The sequence below is a fragment of the Siphateles boraxobius genome, unplaced genomic scaffold (genome assembly GCF_051911475.1).
Source record: "Siphateles boraxobius isolate OS27281-9 unplaced genomic scaffold, OSU_SipBor_1 31, whole genome shotgun sequence".
NCBI lineage: Eukaryota > Metazoa > Chordata > Actinopteri > Cypriniformes > Leuciscidae > Siphateles > Siphateles boraxobius.
In genome coordinates, this window is record NW_027508931.1 from 1,321,742 (window position 1) to 1,343,440 (window position 21,699).

Below are 21,699 nucleotides of genomic sequence, written 5' to 3' on the forward strand. Positions count from 1 at the left end.
GCCTGTGCTTGCTGTCTTGCTGTTGATTTTATGAAAGCTTTTAAGATAAATTACTTAGTGTAAATGCTATTGAGTCCAAATGCAATTTGAATAAAATACCCACTGTTTACAAGTATATAAGTGGTATTAACATTATTTAAACTGACATGTGTTTCTGTTCTATAAAACAGGTCTTAAGTTTTTAGGGTGAAAAAGATTGCAATGCAATTAATTCCAATGGCATTTAAGAGTACAAATAGTTTTAAGGATGTTAATCACAGACAGTTATGTAGGGGGTCCTTGGAAATTTTTCTCCGCTCTAAGGGGTCCCTGGTCCCAAAAAGTTTGAGAACCCCTGCTCTATGGTACGCAATATGATATCATTGAGAAAAAAAAATTTGTTGTGTTTTTCCTGCTTAAAATTGGACACTATAACAATATCAATAAACATTTTCAATAATTTTTTAATTTATTTAAAGGGGTGGTTTACTACTTTTTTTCTTTGCATGATTGTGTTTATGGAGAGCAATATAACACGTCTAAGTGTGTGTTTTTAAAAAAAAAAGCCTTTTATGAATTTATGAAAAATTCATTTTTCATAAATTTCACCTTTATTGTAAGCCGCTTTCTCCTCTGTCATTTGAACGACCGGTTGACTTCCTGATTCTATGAAACCACTCCCTCAGAAACAGGCAATGGCCTCAGATTGGTTAGGTGGGCCGATGTGTTGTAATTGGCTAAACTGCGTAGTGCACGTAGTCCGGAAACTTCACGCCCATTACATTTAAAGGCGAAAGCTGCATGTGCACCGGTCAAATGTAAATAGTGTCAATAGCCTACTGCCGTATCAGTTTGAGCCAGAATCAGACCCAGAAAGAGGCAATGAAGAGAGTCAAGCAGAACCTCCCCACGGCTCTTACAAAACGTTTCTGAATGGTACATTTTATTATTATTATTCTATTATTTTCTATTCTACTATTATTATATAAGAATTTCGATACGCTGTTACTTGAAAATGCTACTGCTGCTTGTTAGCTTTTGAGATACGGTTTTCTCCTGATTAAACATTTAATATAACTGAATAAATGACAGAGTAATACCGTTTTTTAAAGTTATTGTTTTATCGATATAATGAACAACCGTTTATCTATTCACAAAACTTAGTTTACTCAGTGTATCATTTTCTTTAGGTGTACACGTTTGTTTTACACACACAAAATAGCATCGAACTACTGGCTACTATAAACAAACAGCGTTGGCATTGGTTTACGTTCTTGATCAAATAGAAAAATTACGTCATAAAGTATACATGGAAAATACATTTACAAAATTAGTACATAATTACAAATTCAGATCCAAAATGTTTGTACGCGTTTGTCATAGACACACGAAATAGCATAACTAAGTGGCTACTAAAACTAGCGCTGGCATTTTTTTACGTCCTTGATAAAACTAAAACATTACGTCTGAAATCATACATGCAAATAATGCATTTAAAATTATTAAGTCTTACTTACAGGTTGTGGCCCAACAACTGCTGCCTCTGGTTTTAAAGTTGGAACTGCTTCATGTTTTAGTACAACAGTTTGTTGTATCCGGCATTGAATTCGTGGAGATTCTGGAAGCTGTCTTCCATGTAATGCGCAGCACAGAGAGCTAAATTACGATTGAAATTTACAGCGTCTGTAGGAAGCCCGAACACAGAAGACCTGACAGCTGGGTGAAAATAACACTTTCGACGGCATTAAAATGAAAAAAGTGAAATCGCAATCAACCACCCCTTTAATTTTTAAAAGTTTGTTGCCTCAAGGCAACATTGTACCGCAACGGACAAATTGAAACATTTGAGATTTTCACGTACAAAAAATAAATATATTTATTGAAAACATAAATTTCTTTAACCAGACATTTGAACAAACACATTTATCCAGTTTTTAATATATTACAAATTTCCTATTTAATAAAAAGTAACATTTAACATCTAGCTGTTGCTCTCAGGCAACATTGTACCATAGTGGAACGCAAGTATTACCAAACCATCATATCATCAAGTTATAATATCAAGTTATTATCATATCCATCTTCATCATCATCACATCTACACTCTCACCCGCACTCTCTCCCTGCAGGATTCACTATGTCACTAGGACCTCATCTTCCTCATCACAGTATGACACCTCATTCTCACCCTCATCAACTGACAGTTGTGTTTTATACCTTTTTAGGTGCTATAGAAAACTTGCAGATCATAATATGTGCAGATTTAGAATGTGAATTACTATTCGTATAAGTGCATTACAAAATCATGCAAAAATGAAAATATATTTAGATAATTCTAACAATTTTCCTTACAAATATAATATACACTGAACAAAATTATAAACGCAACACTTTGGTTTTGTCCCCCATTTTTCATGAGCTGAACTCAAAGATCTAAGACTTTTATGTACACAAAAGGCCTATTTCTCACAAATATTGTTCACAAATCTGTCTTAATCTGTGTTAGTGAGCACTTCTCCTTTGCCGAGATAATCCATCTACCTCACAGGTGTGGCATATCAAGATGCTAATTAAGCAGCATGATTATTGCACAGGTGTGCCTTAGGCTGGCCACAATAAAACTGCACTCTAAAATGTGCAGTTTTATCACACAGCCAGTGCCACAGATGTTGCAAGTTTTGAGGGAGCGTGCAATTGGCATGCTGACTAGAGGAATGTCCACCAGAGCTGTTGCCCGTGAATTGAATGTTCATTTCTCTACCATAAACCGTCTCCAAAGCCATTTCAGAGAATTTGGCAGTACATCCAACCGGCCTCACAACCGCAGAACACGCGTAACCACACCAGCCCAGGACCTCCACATCCAGCATCTTCACCTCCAAGATCGTCTGACACCAGCCACCCGGACAGCTGCTGCAACAATCGGTTTGCATAACCAAAGAATTTCTGCACAAACTGTCAGAAACCGTCTCAGGGAAGCTCATCTGCATGCTCGTTGTCCTCATTGGGGTCTCGACCTGACTGCAGTTTGTCGTAGTATCCAACTTGAGTGGGGGAGTATTTTATGGACAACGAACACAGGTGCATTTTATTGATGGCATTTGAATGCACAGAGATACAGACAGAGAGGTCCTGAGGATCCTGAGACCCATTGTTTTGCCATTCATCCATGACCATCACCGCATGTTGCAGCATGATAATGCACGGCCCCATGTTGCAAAGATCTGTACACAATTCCTGGAAGCTAAAAACATCGCAGTTCTTGCATGGCCAGCATACTCACCGGACATGTCACCCATTGAGCATGTTTGGGATGCTCTGGATCAGCGTATACGACAGCGTGTTCCAGGTCCTGCCAATATCCAGCAACTTGGCACAGCAAATTGAAGAGGAGTGGACCAACATTCCACAGTCCACAATCAACAACCTGATCAACTCTGATGCGAAGGAGATGTGTTGCACTGCGTGAGGCAAATGGTGGTCACACCAGATACTGACTGGTTTTCGGACCCCCCGAAAATGAATGGATTATCTCGTCAAAGGAGAAGTGCTTTGATGTTTCTCTCCTTAACCACTGCTGTAATGATACAATCCGGTGCCAAATGGGCGTTGCACCAATTACGGAGAAAAAGCAGCAAAGCTTCAATGTTAGTTTTGAATGGTATTGGCACATTCTACGAGCAGTACCAGGCACTGTCACTGACACCGCCTACCACTTCATGGTAGATGGGGAAACGGCCACATTGACGGCCAAAGCAAAGCTGGCAGGAAACAATCGAAGCAGATAATGATCACCAAATTATACACAAACAAGGCACTTGACCGTGCATAATGGCATACCAAGATCCGAGAGCGGAATAGAGGAACACACTAGAGGAAGAAGAATATATCATCAATCCCATGGTAAGCCTATTATAAGTGTTTATCTTTTAAACCCGACGGGATGGATTTCATGGGAAATTGCGTACATACGTCACTTGCCCATGCGTGTCTTGTCATATCTGTAAATAGTGAAAAGGTGCTCCGTCTACTTTGACGCATGTATGGTGTGGGAGTGGCCTAGGTCAGTTGTCACAACGAGTGAGAAAGGTTGAAATGGAGCACGCTTATCTCGAACCTCTGGGGAAGCTAAAAAGAGGAGAGTCTACATGAAAAAAGAGAACACGACAGAGCTCGTAATAAAACGAGAATCAACATCGGCTTGGCTTTTAAGAGATGGCAAGAACTGAGGTATTTCAAAAGTTGAAAAAGTGATGCAGAGTCTTTTTTTGGCTTTTTTTTAAATTTCTCATCAGGTGAGTAAGGTATTTTATTGAACAGATAAATTGCCTCAAACAGAATTCATTGTAAAGCATTAACTATTGTGAAGTGTCATCTCATCATGGTTGTTGTAGCGCTGTGCTGGAATTTATTTTCCAGGTAGTACCGTGTCAATTAATGGGTAAAGCTAAAGTAATGTCTTCAGCTACTCAGCTTGAGATCCTTTCCATCTAAACTGCATATCTCTTAAGCCTAGTAGGCTAGTGAATGTTTTATGAGCAGTATGATAAACAAATTCATCTGCAGTCACTTAGAGCCTACGCACAACCAAAACAATGTTCTTCCACAAAACACATGCCGTTTTTTTGGCTAAAGAGACTAAAGTTACATAGTGTACCTTTAGGTAAAATTAACAAAATAAATAGGAACATATTTTTTGTTTTTACTTAACTTTTTTTAAGTGTTTACACAAAATACATTTTTCTTAATTGTAGACATCTTTTTTTTTCACTGCACTGACATTAGCACAGCTACAGTATGTTCATTGAATGATGCAATGAACAAATCCTACAACCTAACCACAAGATACTCTATAGCACATAAGCAACCACAAAAACATCAACAAAAGAAACTTTTTTTAAATGGGCATCATTACTTTCAAACTTCACCCCTATGCAATACGCCGCACAGAGAAAGCACCTTTAGAGACTTAAGAAAGGTCTCTGTGCTTATCTGAGATGAAACTGGGACTGCAGGGAGATGTTTCTGCCAACCCCAGATTCAAACCAATGAAGACATGCTCCAAAGCAGCTTCGCGTTAAACATAAATGAGGAGGAGACAGGAAAAGGCGCTAAATTAAAAATGATACTCCCCTGATGGGCACAAAGTGGTATTTTTAGACCAGAATGCATATTAAAAAGTTAATGCTGATGACCTTCAGCAGATCTGTGTGTTTATATAGTGAGACAGGCAAAACACCTGCACAAACCACACACACACACACACATATACCTAAACCACATGCTGAACTACACGTTGAAATATACAAAAAGCACATTCACACAGACAGTAATTCATGCACACACTAGTATGTCAGTTTAAACACACCCTCTTACCCATGCACAAGATCTTTAATAAAAAATTTCTTAGCACCATCTTGTTTATAAATACTGCCTATCCTCCTACACCTGATTCAGGCAAAACAGTGATTCAGCAATAAGATGTAATCAAATGAATCCTGACAACAAATTATTGGATTTTGTGAAATATCATTTGAAAATTACTGATATCATAGTCATAGAGCCCAACGAGTTCAAAGTTCAGCATTTATTTGAAATAGAAATATAAAAGTCTATATTTTCTGGCACATATACAAATTCCAAAATGACCATTTTTAGAGGTGTGACCAGTCCATCCTGATATACGATATATTATGAGATTAACCAGGCACCCGCACCATTTCAGGCTCAAAAAAATCTGTTAATAGGATTTATTAATATAGCTAATATTCAAGCTCAAATACAACAAAAATAACTGATGCTTTTTAAATCACAATAACCTCAGGGTAATCAACACCTAAAGAAAACTATATTCAATTTCACAAAACCTCATTTAAAGTCATGTAAATATATTCTGCCTCAAAAAGAACAATGCAGTTTGGCTAGTCAATGAGTCAATGTGATGTTTTCCAGCCTAAATTTACTTTAAAATGCCATCTACATTATTTTCTGTGCAGTATATGTGTGGGTGGTGAAAAGATCACAGTATATTGTAGCTATTCTCAGTAGAGAATAATTGGAAAATATAAAGATGAACAGACATTAACGTTGAAGGCTAATATAAGATAATTTACACCTGTTGAGTAGGACGGAGGTGGGTGCATGTGGAAATCAGTACCTGTGTCACAGTGACATATAGCAGTGTGTTGCAGAGGAGGAGTTTGTAGGAAGAGCAGATTGCTGTGAAGTAATTAGCATTAAGTACCTGAATGGTAATGCAGCAGCAAAACCTGGCTGTGAATCCCAGTGGTTTTTGGCAAGAACTCAACGGTAACTTGCATGCTTTGACCAACATCAAGAGTACCTACAGATGGCTCTACAGAAAATGGGCTGTGGGGAACATATAGACGCAATCATAAAAAGAAATTTCAGTCATAAATCAATAAATTAAATAACTTGCACACCACAATGTCATTGTTCTTTTACCTGCGTGTGCTGAGCTGGAATTTAGCTTCACAATTTCCTATGTTCCGCACAAGCAGAGTTCTCTGGGACAGGCACTTGACTGGACAAACTTTGAAATGCAGACTATCTGGGAAGTCCAAGATGGCACGGGGCCCAATTGCGCGGATGGGTACTTCAAACTTCTCACGTTCAGTCACACAGAGGAGTCTGTGAATGTAATCCTACAATTAAAAGCATCTGAAAGTCAGTGGTGACACATAGAGGAAGATAAAGTCTTGAATAAGACAAGGCTTAAATAAAAACTAAATATAATATGGTACTATACATATTGTACATATGATTTCTTGAATCAATCCTAATTTAATTTAACCCCTAGGATTTAGGAAGTTATTGCATTGAGGAGTTAATCCATAATAATTACATGCAAAAAGACCCTTGGATCTGAACGTGACAGAAAAAACAAGCAAGACAGGAAATAATACTGTCTTTCTCTGACTGCACTACCACAGCTCAATTTGAACTGACTTTATTTGAATGACAGTTTTACGAAATCTGTGTTAATGTTTTACCAAACCAAAATAGATCAGCAGGTCACATTGGAGACTGCAAAAGAGCCACTAATGGACCGATGAGTGGCTGTGGTGAAACACTAAGCCTCCAGTGCCCTGTGCTTACCAAAGTACTCTCTCAGATTTCTCAAAGATATGTTAAACATTAAAATAAAACTTGACATTGAAGTTTATTTCCCACGTTGTGTTGGAGAGACACAATTAAAGACCTCTGGGATCCTTCAAAATCACTGTGTGGCAGTTTTAGCATGTTCCCTAACATTACTGTGGTCCATTCATTGATTTTCAAGCAAAAATGCCCATTAATACACTAAAAAATTGCAGTATGTGAGAGTCAGTTGCAGAAGTTGCATATAAATTTTACCTTGTTCTCTTGTGGAGTAAATAAAATGGTGAATGTAGATGCCATGCCTGGGGCCACTTTCTTACTAGCATCTAATGGGCTGACCACTTTAAAATAAAGTGAGTCTTCTTCCATCACCTTTACCAGTCGAGGAACCTGCAATAGTCAGCAGCATGTCCATGTCAAGCCAGTGATCATTACACATGAAAATTAACAAGATAATCTCTATTTGTCTTAAAGGAATAGTGCAAGATGTTGAATGGTGTAAATTAGAATGGCATGAACTACAAACTACCAAGTGTTAATTTATCAGATTTATGTCAGGAATACAGAGGTACAAACAGAAGATTTTTAAGAACAATTATTAAAATCCATTGCATCTCTATTTTGTTTGTAGGAGACAGTTTGTCTATAAAGGTTTTGGTAATACTTTACAATAAGCTCTCATTCGTTAACATTAGTTAATGTATCAACTAAAATTAATGTACAATGAGCAATACATTTGTTACAGTATTAATCTTTGTAAACGTTAGTAAATAAAAATATAATTGTTCATTGTTTGTTCATGTTAGTTCACACAGCACTAATGTTAACAAACATAACTTTTGATTTTAATAATGTATTAGTAAAGGCTGAAATTAACATTAACTAAAATTAATAAATGCTGTAGAAGTGCGTTTCATTCTTAGTTTATGTTAACTAAAGTAGTTAACTAATGTTAACTAATGAAAGCATATTGTAAAGTGTTACCAAGGTTTTCATAAATCCTGGTAATTGGAAAATTTCCAGGACTCGATTTGGGAGGGATACAAATTTCCTGTGTTAACAAGCAGTCTTTAAATTAAGAGTTCATAATAAAGCATCTAGATGTATAAAGACAAATATACCTAAATGTACTAAACATTGTTTATTTTATTTTATTTTTTTAAATACATTTAGCGTGTGGTTATATAACACACTGTATGATCAATTCAGATGCATGAAAGTCACCTTGTCACTGTTCCGCAGCTCTAAGGGCACCTTGTACGTCTTAAATGGTGAGTAGTTTTGGAACACAATCTCAGAAGGGTACGGCTGAAACATGGCCTGGTCCAAATCTAATGAGGAAAACTATAAAAAGCAAATCAAGTCAAAATCAAACTCTAAGAAGATATCTGATTCAATTTAAAATGTAGGAAATGGCTTCCTTATTTCAACTTTAATGTGAAATAAGCTCATTTAAAACAGTGGTGTGTTAAGGGAGAAAAACAATATTCTTTATATATCTTGTATTCATTATTGATAAGATTATCATGTATAATTACATCTGTCACATCTAGTTTATCTCACATTTTATTGAGTGTTACAATGCAGCAATTCCCACACATATCTATACCACATGGATGAAAGTATGCCCCAATATGTATGAATAATAAAACAACAATCAACTAAACATTTACACTTGCAACAATTACATTTGCAGAAACCATATACATTCTGCTGAAAATGAACCAAAAATGCAAAATAATAAGCCTAATAATGAGGGATGGTAAAGATCCATTTCCAAAAGCACAAACATAAAATAATGATTAAAATTAGGAAAATGATTAAATATAAAAAAGAATGTTAAAAAATATTTGTTAAATTCATATTTCATTTATTTTGTTTTATTTTTGTAATGTGTTAAATGTGTAAAGTCATAATTCTTTTACGATATAATACTACTTTTGTTTGATTTTTGCAATAGTTATTATATTTCATAGTGTGATTTTTGGTGAATTGTATTAAAAACAGTCAGGATTTTAATACAGGCATCATAATAATTATTTATTATAATAATATTATATCATATTTATTATAATAATATATAATAATAATTTTTAGAAAAATTTATTGTCCCTGTATTTAAATTCACAGATAATAATAAGTGAGAATTCAATGGCATGTTTGACCACCGAACTAGGAAATGTCCTTAGGTTTCCATTTCATAAATCTGGTCACCTAACTTTACTGTCTAAAGGGACTGTAAACAATTGTCATAGACCTTATTCACAGCAGCGCCATCTGTGATTTTTTACATGAATGAATGTGAGGCTGTGAGGGATAGACACATCTCTTCAGTGGGTTTTACTGTTATTTTATTGTTTAATTGTTCTGCTGATGAAAACTGCAGAAATATCTCACCAAGAATTTCAGTAGACAAAAAACTCTAGAAAATATGAGCTGTGGAAAATTATGAGTGATCTAGGAGCTTTATACAGCATTTTACAGCGGATGCCATTGAAAACACGATAAGTCTATCCCTCACAGCCTCGCTTTCATACCTGTCATGACTCTGCTCTGAATAAGGTCTATCGCTATCATATTCAAAAGCCTCTAGTATCTCCCCAGGGACAAACTATTATAATGATGTCCTTAATCAACTTTGCTACTTAGATATTTGGAACCAATGATGTAGAAGAGCAAACTAATTAATTAAGTGCTGGAGCTGAGCATGCTAAAATGATGGTATTTACCTTGTGATGTGTGGCCTCACTCATGTCTAAGAGTTCCAGGATGCGGGGCGGATGCACCTCGTAAGTGTTTAATAATCGCTCCTCTGTAGTCTGGCACATTTCTCGAGCATATACTGATGGAATCAGCTGGAAAGACATTTGCAGAATGTTATGAGTGCATATATATATACACACACACACACATATACTGTATATATATACATATATACAGCTCTGGAAAAAATTAATAGATTATCAGCTTCTCTGGTTTTAAACAGTGTGTGTGTGTGTGTGTGTGTGTGTGTGTGTGTGTGTGTGTGTGTGTGTGTGTGTGTGTGTGTGTGTGTGTGTGTGTGTGTGTGCGCGTGCGTGTGTGTGCGCGCGTGCGTGCGTGTGTGCGCGCGTGTGTGTGTGTGTGTGCGCGCGCGCGTGTGTGTGTATTTCCTATATACATTTTATATATTTTCCTATATTCTGCAGCAATTTTCCATATAGTATAGATTATTCTTTGTAAAGCTGCTTTGTGAGTAGAGTCTGTGTTTGTTTGTGTTTTATATTGCAATACATTGACAATCAGACATTCTTTATTCACACATACACTGAAAGGGTCTAAGTGACAAACAAAGATGAAAGAGAGACATTACAGTAATTAAAATCCCAAAAAGTGATTACACGGTACAGCAGATATACACTCACCGAGAACTTTATCAGGTGCATCTGTTCGACTGCTCGTTAACGCAAATATTTAATTAGCCAATCACGTCAGCAACTTAATGCATTTAGGCATGTAGACATGGTCAAGATAATCTGCTGAAGTTCATCAGAATGGGGAAGAAAGATGATTTAAATGACCTTGAATGTGGCATGGTTGTTGGTGCCAGATGGGCTGGAATGAATGTGTATTTCAGAAACTAGGATTTTCAAGCACAATCATCTCTTTGGGTTTACGGAGAATGGGCCGAAAAAGAGACAATATCCTGTGAGCGGTTTTTCTGTGGGCAAAAATGCCTAGTTGATGCTAGAGATCAGAAGAGAATGACTGGTTCGAGCTGATAAAAAGGCAACAGACAATCAAGGTCTGCAGAAGAGCGTCTCTTAACTCAACAACATATCGAACCTTGAAACAGATGGGCTGCAGCAGCAGAAGAACACACCGGGTGCCAATCCAGTAGGCTAAGAACAGGAAACTGAGGCTACAATTTACACGTGCTTACCAAAATTGGATCGTAGAAGATTGGAAAAAACGAAGCCTGGTCTGATGACTATTGACTTCTGCTGCGAAATTCAGATGGTAGGGTCAGAATTTGGTGTGAACAACATGAAAGGCATAAACCCATCCTATCAACGGTTCAGGCTGCTTGTGGTGTAATGGTGTGGGATATTTTCTTGGCACACATTGGTGACCATAGGTACCAATTGAGGTTCCTTTAAACGCCACAGAGTATTAACACAGTGTATCATCTTCTAATGGCTACTTGTCACAAAGCTCAAATCATCTCAAACTATTTTTTTGAACATGACAATGAGTTCACTATACTCAAATGGCCTCAATAGTCGCCAGATCTCAATCCAATAGAGCAATAGAGCTTTGGATATGGTGGAACACGGAGATTCGCATGTGAAGCCGACAAATCAGCAGCAACTGTGTGATGCTATCATGTTAATATGGAGCAAAATATCTGAGGAATTTTTCTAGCACCTTGTTGAATCTATACAAACAAGAATCAAGGCAAGGCAAAAAGGGGTCAAACTCAATACTGGCAAGGTGGACCTAATAAAGTGTCCAGTGTCAATTAACAGGTTTTACTGATTCTTCCATTTTTGTGTTTGTCGTGAATTATCCACCTTTAATCAACCATCTGTCAATCAAAAAAAGAACATCAAAAATGCACTTACTCATCCTACACTAACGTTACATCAAAAATGTTGAGTATAATGTGGTTCACTTTTAATAACTAGCTTTGTTATTTAAAACATACACCCTTTTAGGTGTCCTATTAAAAGTACCGAAAGTCTAGTATGTAACGTTACATGTAAGTTGTGTGAGTAGTTTACAGTAAAAGCAGTAATACAGAAGTTTAAGGTACTAATAGTTAGTCACACATTCGTTTGGAGGCAGAGATTTAATGGATGATAAGGGTGAAAAAGTGGGAACAAACTAAGTATTAAGATTATTAAAGTGCTCACCTTTGCGGAATTCGTCTCACGTTTTACCAGCTTGGGATTTCGGGGAGCCACTACTTTTGTTTTGAATCCCACTGGCATCTTCTCGCGTGAACTGCGGAGGTTTGACTGAGATCCTTGAACATTCGAGGCTGGCATTTTGAAACAAACGTACTCGCGCTTTATGTAGAAAGTTGAAATCAGATGTTAATGGCAGAAATATCTGGTTTCTTTCTTGATTGTCGATGACAAGCGAAACATACGAGAAATGTTTAACCGAGAAGCAGATGGCTAACGTTAGACGCTATTCGCACGCTAGGTCGATTATTTGGTAAAGTTGTGTTTATCGTTTAAAAAACGTCCAGGACGTTTACAATTTTATATTTGTAAAATAACAACATAGCGACATTACAAACTAAGTGTTTTAATTTTTAAAAAAATAATAAAGAAAATAATTTAAAATCCCAGCTAATTTCTTGTGAAGGCTCTTCCGCCAGCGTACACTTCTCAACTTTGAGCTTGGTGGTTACCATGGCGGCGGTGGCCATGGCACCGGGGTACTGAACGTTCTCAGTAAACAGTTATCTGATTGGTGCGCGTGTATAAAGAAGCCATGGGATTCGCTGTGAGTTTTGGGCCCGAGCCCAGTAGCTGAGGATATCTGTACCATAGCAACTTCAAAACCACAAACAAAGTGTACCTTTCCCTTGTGCTCGTATTTTGAAAGAACTGCTAAGTGTAGACTGTATGAGATTGCATAATGGAATGTCATGGAACAATGGCAGAGAAAATGCTTGAACAACATTTTATTTTACGTTTTAAATTCTTATTGAGGTGCTTAGCAGTAGATACACCACATCAAGAATGACAACTGCCTAAATGAGTATTTTTCCTGACTGTTCAGTGTCACATTAGGCAAACAGACTGTCCCCATGTAATTTCTACTAAATTATAGTCATCATGAAATCAAAATGGACAATTCTTGTTTTTAATGGAATATTGTTGTAACTTTTTATTTATTTATTTTATTGCATAATAACAATCAAATAACAATATTAGTATAAATGAACATTTCAACAATGAAGTGGCAATGGATGGCAGCATAAATAAAGTAAAGGGATACATTATATGATAAAGGGATACATTATATGAACTCATTGTCATGTTCTAAAATATAGTTTGAGATGATATGAGCTTTGTGACAAGTAGCCATTAGAAGATGAAACACCGTGTTAATAAAGGGATTGACATGGTCAGCAACAATACTCAGGTAGGCTGTGGCGTTTAAACGATACTCAATTAGTACTAAGGGTCCCAATGTGTGCCAAGAAAATATCCTCCACACCATTACACCACAAGCAGCCTGAACCGTTGATAGGATGGATTTATGCTTTCATGTTGTTTACACCAAATTTTATTTAGACACTTAGTGTCTTAATAAAATAAATGAAGTCACAAAGAAAATTATTTAATTTGGGTACTGTTAGAGAATATTTGCATTTATGAATAGAATATTTTGCCAATAAAATAAACATATTTCCTATATATTCTATTTTATGATTAAAATGAAAAAGATTACATCACCCAATGTTAAATCAATGTCTAATTTTAGTTTTGAAGCAAGGGGTTTTAATATTGTTGTAACTTGCAACAACTTCTCTTCTGTGATGACGCGTTTACTGGTGGGAGGGCGGGACAATTTGTCACTCACATGATATTACAGAAATAGACCTTATTCAGAGCGGCGTTATGAAAGGTATGAAAGAGAGCCTGTGAGGTATAGACTTATCGTGTTTTCAATGGCATCCACTGTAAAAACTGTAAAAAGCACCTAGATCACTCATAATTTTCAGTTGTCTGGGGGGGGGGGTTGTCTACTAAAATTTCTCTGAAACATATTTTGCAGTTTTCGTCATAGAACAATCCAAAAGCACATTAAATAATAGTTCAACCCGGTGAAGAGATGTATGTCCATCCCTCACAGGCTTGTTTTAATTCCCGTTAAAAAATAAAAGATGCTGTGAATAAGGTCTATAGCAAACCACAAGCATCCAATAAATTTCCAATAATCAAAATCAACCTTTTTTCTTCTTCTTCGAGAAGCCATTTCACTCGAATATCAGTAACAGTAGACTGCAACAGTTTTTCAGCGGTGCTGGTTCCGGATCTTTTTTTTTTCATTCATTTTTGCCATAGGGATTTTTAAAAAAGTCTTTGTTAAAGAGTTATAAGCCATGAACCAAGCCAATCAGCTATGAGGTGAATCAACCTATACATATGTACAAATATTGTAGAATTTTGAGAGTGTAGGGAGATAGACTTGATTAAATTATGTGATTCATGGGAGTGGGCTATTTTAAAGAGCTATTTTAGAGCATTACTTTTTTTTACTCTGATCGGTGTCATTTATCTGTACACCATTTTTCACCAGGAATTCCACTATTAAACAATTGTTTTAAAAATAAGCTGAAATAATGCAGGCTGACAACTTCAGCAGAAAAAGCAACTAGCATCGATTAGCAACCTTGTAGCTCACAGAAGGTCTGTCTTTAAAGAGTTTTAAGTTATCGTTCAAAATCAATTCACTCATTTTCATTATACCAAATCAAATACAGGACCTAATTTTACTTTCATATCTTCACTAAAAACAAGTCAAAAATGTCATGCATCTAACTAAAACTAATTTGTACTCACTCACCCCTTGTCCATCCATTGTGCCTTTGTCCACCTATTGTTAATGCATGACTGAACATGCAAAGAATTTAATACATTCATATTTTTTACACAAATGTTATAATTTAAATAGTCTTTATTTTATATTTATTTTAATTTTGACTGAAGCTACAGTTTATAATCCACATACATTCTTATTCAAAACAAATACAAAAAGGGTTTTAAAGCATCACATATTCTGGATTGGATGGGCAACAATTCAAGAATTAACCACTGAAAAAGCCAAATTGGTCGATAGCTAATTTGACCGATCAATGTCCCCTCAATGTCTACAGCCTAGAAACCAATACACTTATCTGAAGTACGTATAAGGAAAACATCAAGAGCTTTTTCTATTCTCCAAAGAACCATATCCAACTCAAAACCATTACATTTGTTTAACCTAAGTGGCTTCAAAGAACCAGTTAAGTACTTGGAATGTTCAATGAATGTTAAAGGTTCTTACATCATTGCAGAACCTTTATTTTTATGTACAGATGAGGCTGTGGCAAGGTCTTGCTGGTATTTTTTATTTATTTTATTTTTTTACATGCATAATCTCTTTACAAATTACACTTTAACTTTTAAACTGGACATTTGAGTTAAACAAGAGAGAAGCACGTTATTTCCCCTGCTGTGATGCACCACTACGGCTGTGCCGGTCCTGGCAGGATGACAGTTCTCAGATCTTTAACTGCGGGTCAGTGAGCAGCCCATTCTGATAGAAAATTGGATTAGTACAACGAGCCCTGTTTAAGAAACGACTTTTAGAGCGACTCCTCCTTCGTCACGCCAACCCTTCCCACGAGACCGTCGGGTGTTTGACCTCTCGCTCAGGTTGTTCTGTATTATTCCTCGTGTTAACAACATCCCGCTCAGAACTCGACTAGCCGCTGGGAACATGTCAACATCCAGCGTATGCAGGTAAGGGGGAAAACGAATGAACGCCAGACCTGCCAAATTAATCTCCTACATCATATCAGAATGCTTAAATTAAATCTTAGTAAGAAGAAAATATGTTATTACATTCGTGAGAAGTCACCATGACAACTGTCGCTTTAAATTTATATCCCTTATCAAACAAGGCTTTACATCATAGATCAACCTAAAGTATATTGCTGATCATTTTAAATAAACCTTTACGGTTTACATTCAGGCAGTCTCTGTCCTGACTGTTTGGACGGCGATAGTTTATGTAGCATATTTCTTCCACTATGTGCCTTCTAATTCCACTGTAAAAAAATAAATAATTTGTTGTCGATTTGATGCTTGAATGAAATTCAACATTTCTAATATCATAAGCTATCTATAAAATCAGCTAGGCTACTTGTGATTGTGGTTACGTAACCAGAATCCTCCTTTCAGCTTTGGTGGATGCGCTCAGAATAATACGCAGCTCTTAAAGAGACAGGCTGCGCTATTAAACCTGTGGAAAAAACAGCTATGAAAACAGTTCAAAATGAGGACATGGCTGTTCAGTTGGCAGGCCTTTTCAAAATAAAAAAAAGGCAGAGCTGTGATTGTAAAACAAGAGGCCTATTGTGCATTCTCACTAGGCTATGAGTCACGTAGCCTGTGATTGAAGCTCAGCTCTCTGAATGGAAAGTGCTGATCCCGCAACGCACCGCTGCAGCACCACGGACAGCGCATGCTTACAGCTCGGTCATTCAGCTCTTCCTAGTTCCTACCCAATATATGATTCTTGTTACCTCGTTTTTCATTACCTAAAGTTATGAAAGTTTTTCTGATCATAAATGTGGCCAGTTCAACTATGCAAGCAATTTAGTAAGGATTGGCTTACTGTTTGTCTTTTCTTTTTCTTTCTAGTTTTAAAATACTAGAACATAATTCAGATTATAGTGAAATTATAGTTAAATAATGACAGACACTTCTTGAGAACCAGAAAGCATTCAGTGGTTGCTTCCTTTAGTAACTTGCATTATCATATTGAGTAACCGTATAAAGACAGAAAGTGAATATTTAACCACCTACTGAAAAGTGTAAGTTATTTGGCCTAAGTATTCTTGTATATTAACAGATGCTCTTTATAATTTTCTACAAATAAAAACCCCATGGCCTGCTTTAATAGTTAAGTATCCAGCTAAAAAACACAATGAGCATAGACCATAGAATATCTTTGATTTGCATATAGTTACAACTCAGAAATGGATTTACTCTCAACTGACCATCCATTAGCTTTGTATGGTAAGAAACATGACTATTTACTACAGTGATTGTTCAGCTAAATGACTGTCAAAGAGAAGAGATAATTCAACATAGTTCAACACAATAGCATAACAACTGACAAGGATAAATAATATAGTAAAATAAATACAATATAAAAAAAACAGTACCTTTTGTTTACTGTAGTATAGAGGTACTTTTCTTTATCTATTCTGAATGCTGATGATTTGTCCTCACTCTTAAAGCAACTTGACTGGGTCATTGCACTTCCTTGCACCCTCATATTTCATAACCACGTTATGTTGTGTATGAACGTAGGTAGGTTAGTCAAACATTATCCAACAGTGTGGCACTTTATTGTGACACATGTGATTTTAATGCATGCCAGCCCCACCAAAAAATATTAAGCAAAAAAAACAATGTTTTGTTTCTATCTAGCTACAGCTTTGAGGAGTATAAAGAAACAGCAGACTGGCTGCTTGCTAACACAGACATCAGGCCCAAAGTGGCTATTATCTGTGGTTCAGGACTCGGTGGATTGGCTGACCTACTGGACAACAAGAATGTGTTTCCTTACGACAAAATCCCGCGCTTTCCCCACAGCACAGGTAGGAGACAGATTGCTAAATTCACATAAACCTTTGGTCTATCATTCATAACCCATTCAAAGAGTATTGTTTCATATTCTATTAATTGACTACACAAAAAAAAAAAATATATATATATATATAAAAGACAGATAAATATATATATATATAAAGAATATATATATATATCGCTCACTGCCATTATTTGATTATTATTTGCATTAACAAACATAAAAAATGCACACCCTCATGTCTCTTCAGTGCAAGGACATAAAGGTCAGCTGGTGTTCGGAGAGCTGAATGGGAAGCAGTGTGTTTGCATGCAAGGCCGTTTCCATTTCTACGAGGGCTATAATGTTGCCACGGTAAGTATCATTTTGAAAATTTTAGAAGTATGAGCATTAAACAAAACCAGCACATGCAAAAGCACATGCGTTTGGATAGAAAATCAATGGGGGGAAATGAAGAAGAATTAAAAGATAATTAATTTAGTTGATAATTAAAAGAATCATCTCATGAGTCAAGAATCATCTCAGCTTTTCTTTTCCTTTAGCAATAATATACCACAACACTAACACAGAGGTTATTCTGTACTTAACCATTGACTTCTCTGCGCTGCTGTCAGCAATTTAAGTATAACCGAGAATAGTTAACATTTGACAACTGACCCAATCGCCTCCTATAAACTTTTACAACATTCCAACATCTGTTATCAAGTTAAAAACGTACTCTATATTGCAGAAGCCAAGTGAAATACTGTATGGCACTATGATTTATGATTCTCCGGTATGTTTTTTTATGAGTGATTAAAATAGTTGTACATATTCTTGGCTGGGTTATAAAAAACAGTCATATGTTCGTTTCTTATTTCTTAATTCAATGCACATGAGGGAATCAATTAAAATGTAGTTTCAAATCATAATTGTCAAGTGAAAATTTTTCAGTTTAGACAAAGTTGGGGGAGGGGGAATACAGTTAAACTACTATATAGTTTTGATAATTGCATATTAACCATATATATCAATTCAGATTTCTGTCTTTAATTTCCAGTTTCATAAAGATGAGAACAGTTTGTCAAAGTAGCTCTAAATCTCATGGGTTTTCTCCTTCTGTTTTAGGTCACATATCCAGTAAGAGTGTTTTTCCTTCTCGGGATTGAGACTTTGATTGTGACCAATGCTGCTGGAGGGCTCAATTCTAAATTTAAAGTGGGTGACATCATGCTTATCAAAGACCATATCAATATGCCTGGATTTGCTGGCCAAAATCCCCTGTGTGGACTCAATGAGGAAAGGTGAATTGCTATTTAGTATATTGAGATACGTTTTATTCAAATGGATTTGAGATGTTTAAAGACGACTAATTCTACCTAACACCAATATCTTTTTTATTTTTTATTTGTTTTTAACAGTTCGCTTTGGTTTTGCTATTAGCTTTGCAATATAATCTTACTTGCATTTCTCTAAGGATTTATGCAACCAGTCTAATGATCACTGGCATTTGTGTTACGTCCCTGTAGATTTGGAGTGCGCTTTCCCTGCATGTCTGATGCTTATGATAGAGACTTGGCACAGCTGGCGAGGAAAACTGCCCAAGAACTGGGCTGTGCCTCTTTCTTTCAGGAGGGTGTTTACTGCATGTTGGCTGGACCATCCTATGAGACAATTGCAGAATGCAGGGTTTTACAGCTGCTTGGGGCGGATGCTGTAGGTACTTACTGTGCATTTCACTTTTATAAAAAATGTAATGAGTGGGCAAGACTTAGGGCATGTATTATTGCTTGAGGATGAAAACCATAAACATATATCATCATTTCGAGCAAGGACCCCCTTAGAGGGACAGAGCAAATACCTATTATTATATTGTTTTTCAAAAAAATTACTTATTTACGGAGCCCCGAACATGACATGCGGACAAAAATATATAGGGGCCATGAATTAAGAATTCATTCCCATGATTTCTTAATTCGTTCTCTCATTTTTAGTAAATTTTGGCCATGTTGAACTAATTCGTTCCCTCGTTTTGATTTAACTAAGGGAACAAATTTGTACAACAGGGCCATGATTTAGCAAATCGAGGGAATTAATTATTAAATCGTGCACACTTTTTTATTCAGCAAGGATGTGTTAAATTGTTTAAAAGTGACAGCAAAGACATTTATAATGTTATAAAAAATTATTATTATTATTATTATTATTATTATTATTATTATTATTATTATTACTATTAATTCTCTTTTTATTCCAAATATCACGGTTTCCACAAAAATATTAAGCAGAACAACTTTTTTCAACATTGATACTAATAATAATAAATGTTGCTTGAGCACCAATTAAGTGTATTAGAATGATTTTTGAAGCATCATGTGACACCAGAAATAGAAAATAATTATTTAAAATTATAATAATATTTCTACTACTTTTGCTGTATTTTCATCAAATAAATGCAGCCTTGGTGAGTGTTGTGTTTCTCTGTAATTAGGTATGAGTACCGTTCCAGAGGTGGTGATCGCTCGGCACTGTGGGATGCGTGTGTTTGGACTCTCCCTAATTACCAACAAGGTAGTGACTAACTATGACAGCAAGGAAAGGGCTAATCATGAAGAGGTCTTGGAAACCACCCGTATGCGAACCCAAGTCCTGCAGAAAATAGTCAGCAATTTAGTGACAAACATGTAGCATAACCAGCAACTAGATTTACTGTAGTACAAAAATCTTGCAGCTGCTCTTAAAATAATTCCACACAGATTTGCACTTCCACCCAGACAGTTTGACAATGTAGAATGGCATACTGTGTCGTCCTTGATACTTCTCATGTATCTTATTCAGGATTTGAGTAACTCTATGAACTTTGCAGTCCTCAGGATTTCTAAATGGAAATTTAGACTAGGTTCATTTTGTTTACTTTTGATATTGTCCTCCCCTAACACAACACATATCACATCGGTATTAATATGACACGTATACTGTATGATGCATTCACATTTTTCCTGAAATGAAAGTTAAGAACTACTGAAATTAGCAGTGTTACATAACTATTAGCATTCCTGTCACTATGTCTTGAAAAAAAGAGTTAAAGAACAAACATACATGAAAAGTGACAAACGCAGACTTGCACTCTAATACAGTGATGTAATCCTTTTCAACAATATTAAAGGAAATTTGGACTAAATGAGAAGGGTAGTTACAACACGATCAGTTATTAAAATATTAAATAATATATTAAATAAGCACATGTTTTATCTTATTAGGTTTTTTTTATTTTGTACTTGATTTTCACTCAAGTGTAACAATATAAAATGAGTTATTATATAAATGCTGTGTGGTGGTGAATTTATTTTTAAAATGCATTGTGTTCTGTCCTTCGATTTTCCAATTTTGAGTTCCTTTGTTTTTACTTATATAAACATTTTGATAATCAGAGACCAAAACTCCAGCCGCACTATACTAAATACAAATACAGATTTTATCTTGGTGATGGTATAAATCATCAGTTTCCTACAATGGGTTTGTACAGAGAGCAAGTTAAAAATGTTCTTGTATACATCAGATTCTGCAAAACTCATACAGTATAATTGAAGGAATAGGCATCCCTCTTAACCCCCTCATGTCACTACATTATTGATAACTCTTGCCAACCCAACTCTGAAGTAGCGATGAAATAAAACATTAACAACATCAAGCTTGCAGCAAGTCTGTCACAGAGAAAAACCTTAAAGCAAAATTTTAAGACAGTAAAAGAGTAAGACAATTTATAGTGTGGCCAGAGGATTCGCTATAGTGTCTATAGCTCTGTCATATCCATAATGTTTTGAAATCATTCGTGACCACTCAATTGAACGTGAAACTTCATATTTTAGATTGCAGGTGTGATAGCATCAGCTTGTATGTGTACTTCTGCACACATCAGATTTTTGGAGGAAACACTCTTTTCATCTGTCAGACGATGCCTCTCCCCTTGCCGATGATGACAGAGCGCCAGATCAGTCTGTTATTCAGATTCTATAGCAGACTTTCACAAAATATTTATGGAAAGCCAGTTGTGCTGACTCTGCCCAGAAACATCACAGTCCCTGTGAGCCATTAGTGATGGGGTAACTCTTATGCAATTAGTGACGGGCCATTTGCTGAAATATTCAGGGCTTGATGCCCATGATGTGCAGCAGTGACGGTATTTCCAATCACTGGAGGAAAAGAGGAAGTCAGAAAATGTAATGATATGTTTTGATCTTGTGTGTTTTTTTT

General features: G+C 36.0%; 2 protein-coding genes across 7 annotated transcripts in view; one reads left to right on the forward strand and one right to left on the reverse strand.

Moving 5' to 3' along the window:
* hydin (HYDIN axonemal central pair apparatus protein) overlaps positions 1–12,272 on the reverse strand; it is an 89,209-nt gene extending 76,937 nt beyond the window's left edge. For 3 of the 5 annotated variants that reach the window (XM_077248846.1, XM_077248845.1, XM_077248844.1), the window contains exons 1-6: positions 11,997–12,272; positions 9,831–9,956; positions 8,326–8,445; positions 7,357–7,491; positions 6,445–6,644; positions 6,224–6,348 (exon numbers count right to left, since the gene is read on the reverse strand). In XM_077248846.1, the coding sequence (XP_077104961.1) occupies positions 6,224–6,348; positions 6,445–6,644; positions 7,357–7,491; positions 8,326–8,445; positions 9,831–9,956; positions 11,997–12,131 (841 nt within the window). In that variant the 5' untranslated portion in view covers positions 12,132–12,272. Of the gene's footprint in view, positions 1–6,223; positions 6,349–6,444; positions 6,645–7,356; positions 7,492–8,325; positions 8,446–9,830; positions 9,957–11,996 lie in introns of those variants that run through there. The other 2 variants (XM_077248847.1, XM_077248849.1) reach the window with 2 other exon arrangements.
* A 3,045-nt stretch (positions 12,273–15,317) lies between these two features.
* pnp6 (purine nucleoside phosphorylase 6) lies at positions 15,318–20,770 on the forward strand. Of its 2 annotated transcripts, none has more exons than XM_077248852.1 (6): positions 15,318–15,608; positions 17,307–17,476; positions 17,717–17,820; positions 18,574–18,749; positions 18,975–19,165; positions 19,937–20,770. In XM_077248852.1, the coding sequence occupies exons 1-6, from the start codon at positions 15,586–15,588 to the stop codon at positions 20,131–20,133; spliced, it is 861 nt and encodes a 286-aa protein (XP_077104967.1). In that variant the 5' UTR covers positions 15,318–15,585; the 3' UTR covers positions 20,134–20,770. The 2 variants fall into 2 exon arrangements, with proteins under 2 accessions (XP_077104967.1, XP_077104968.1); XM_077248853.1 differs by having other exon boundaries at positions 15,454–15,608; positions 18,975–19,161.
* The last annotated feature ends 929 nt before the right edge of the window (positions 20,771–21,699 follow it).

Bases quoted from the DNA above. Each gene is read 5' to 3' on its own strand.
- pnp6 (XM_077248852.1), top strand. From the start codon at position 15,586: ATGTCAACATCCAGCGTATGCAG. The intron at 17,477-17,716 runs GTAGGAGACAGA...ATGTCTCTTCAG, and splicing joins GCGCTTTCCCCACAGCACAG to TGCAAGGACATAAAGGTCAG. The intron at 18,750-18,974 runs GTGAATTGCTAT...ACGTCCCTGTAG, and splicing joins TGTGGACTCAATGAGGAAAG to ATTTGGAGTGCGCTTTCCCT.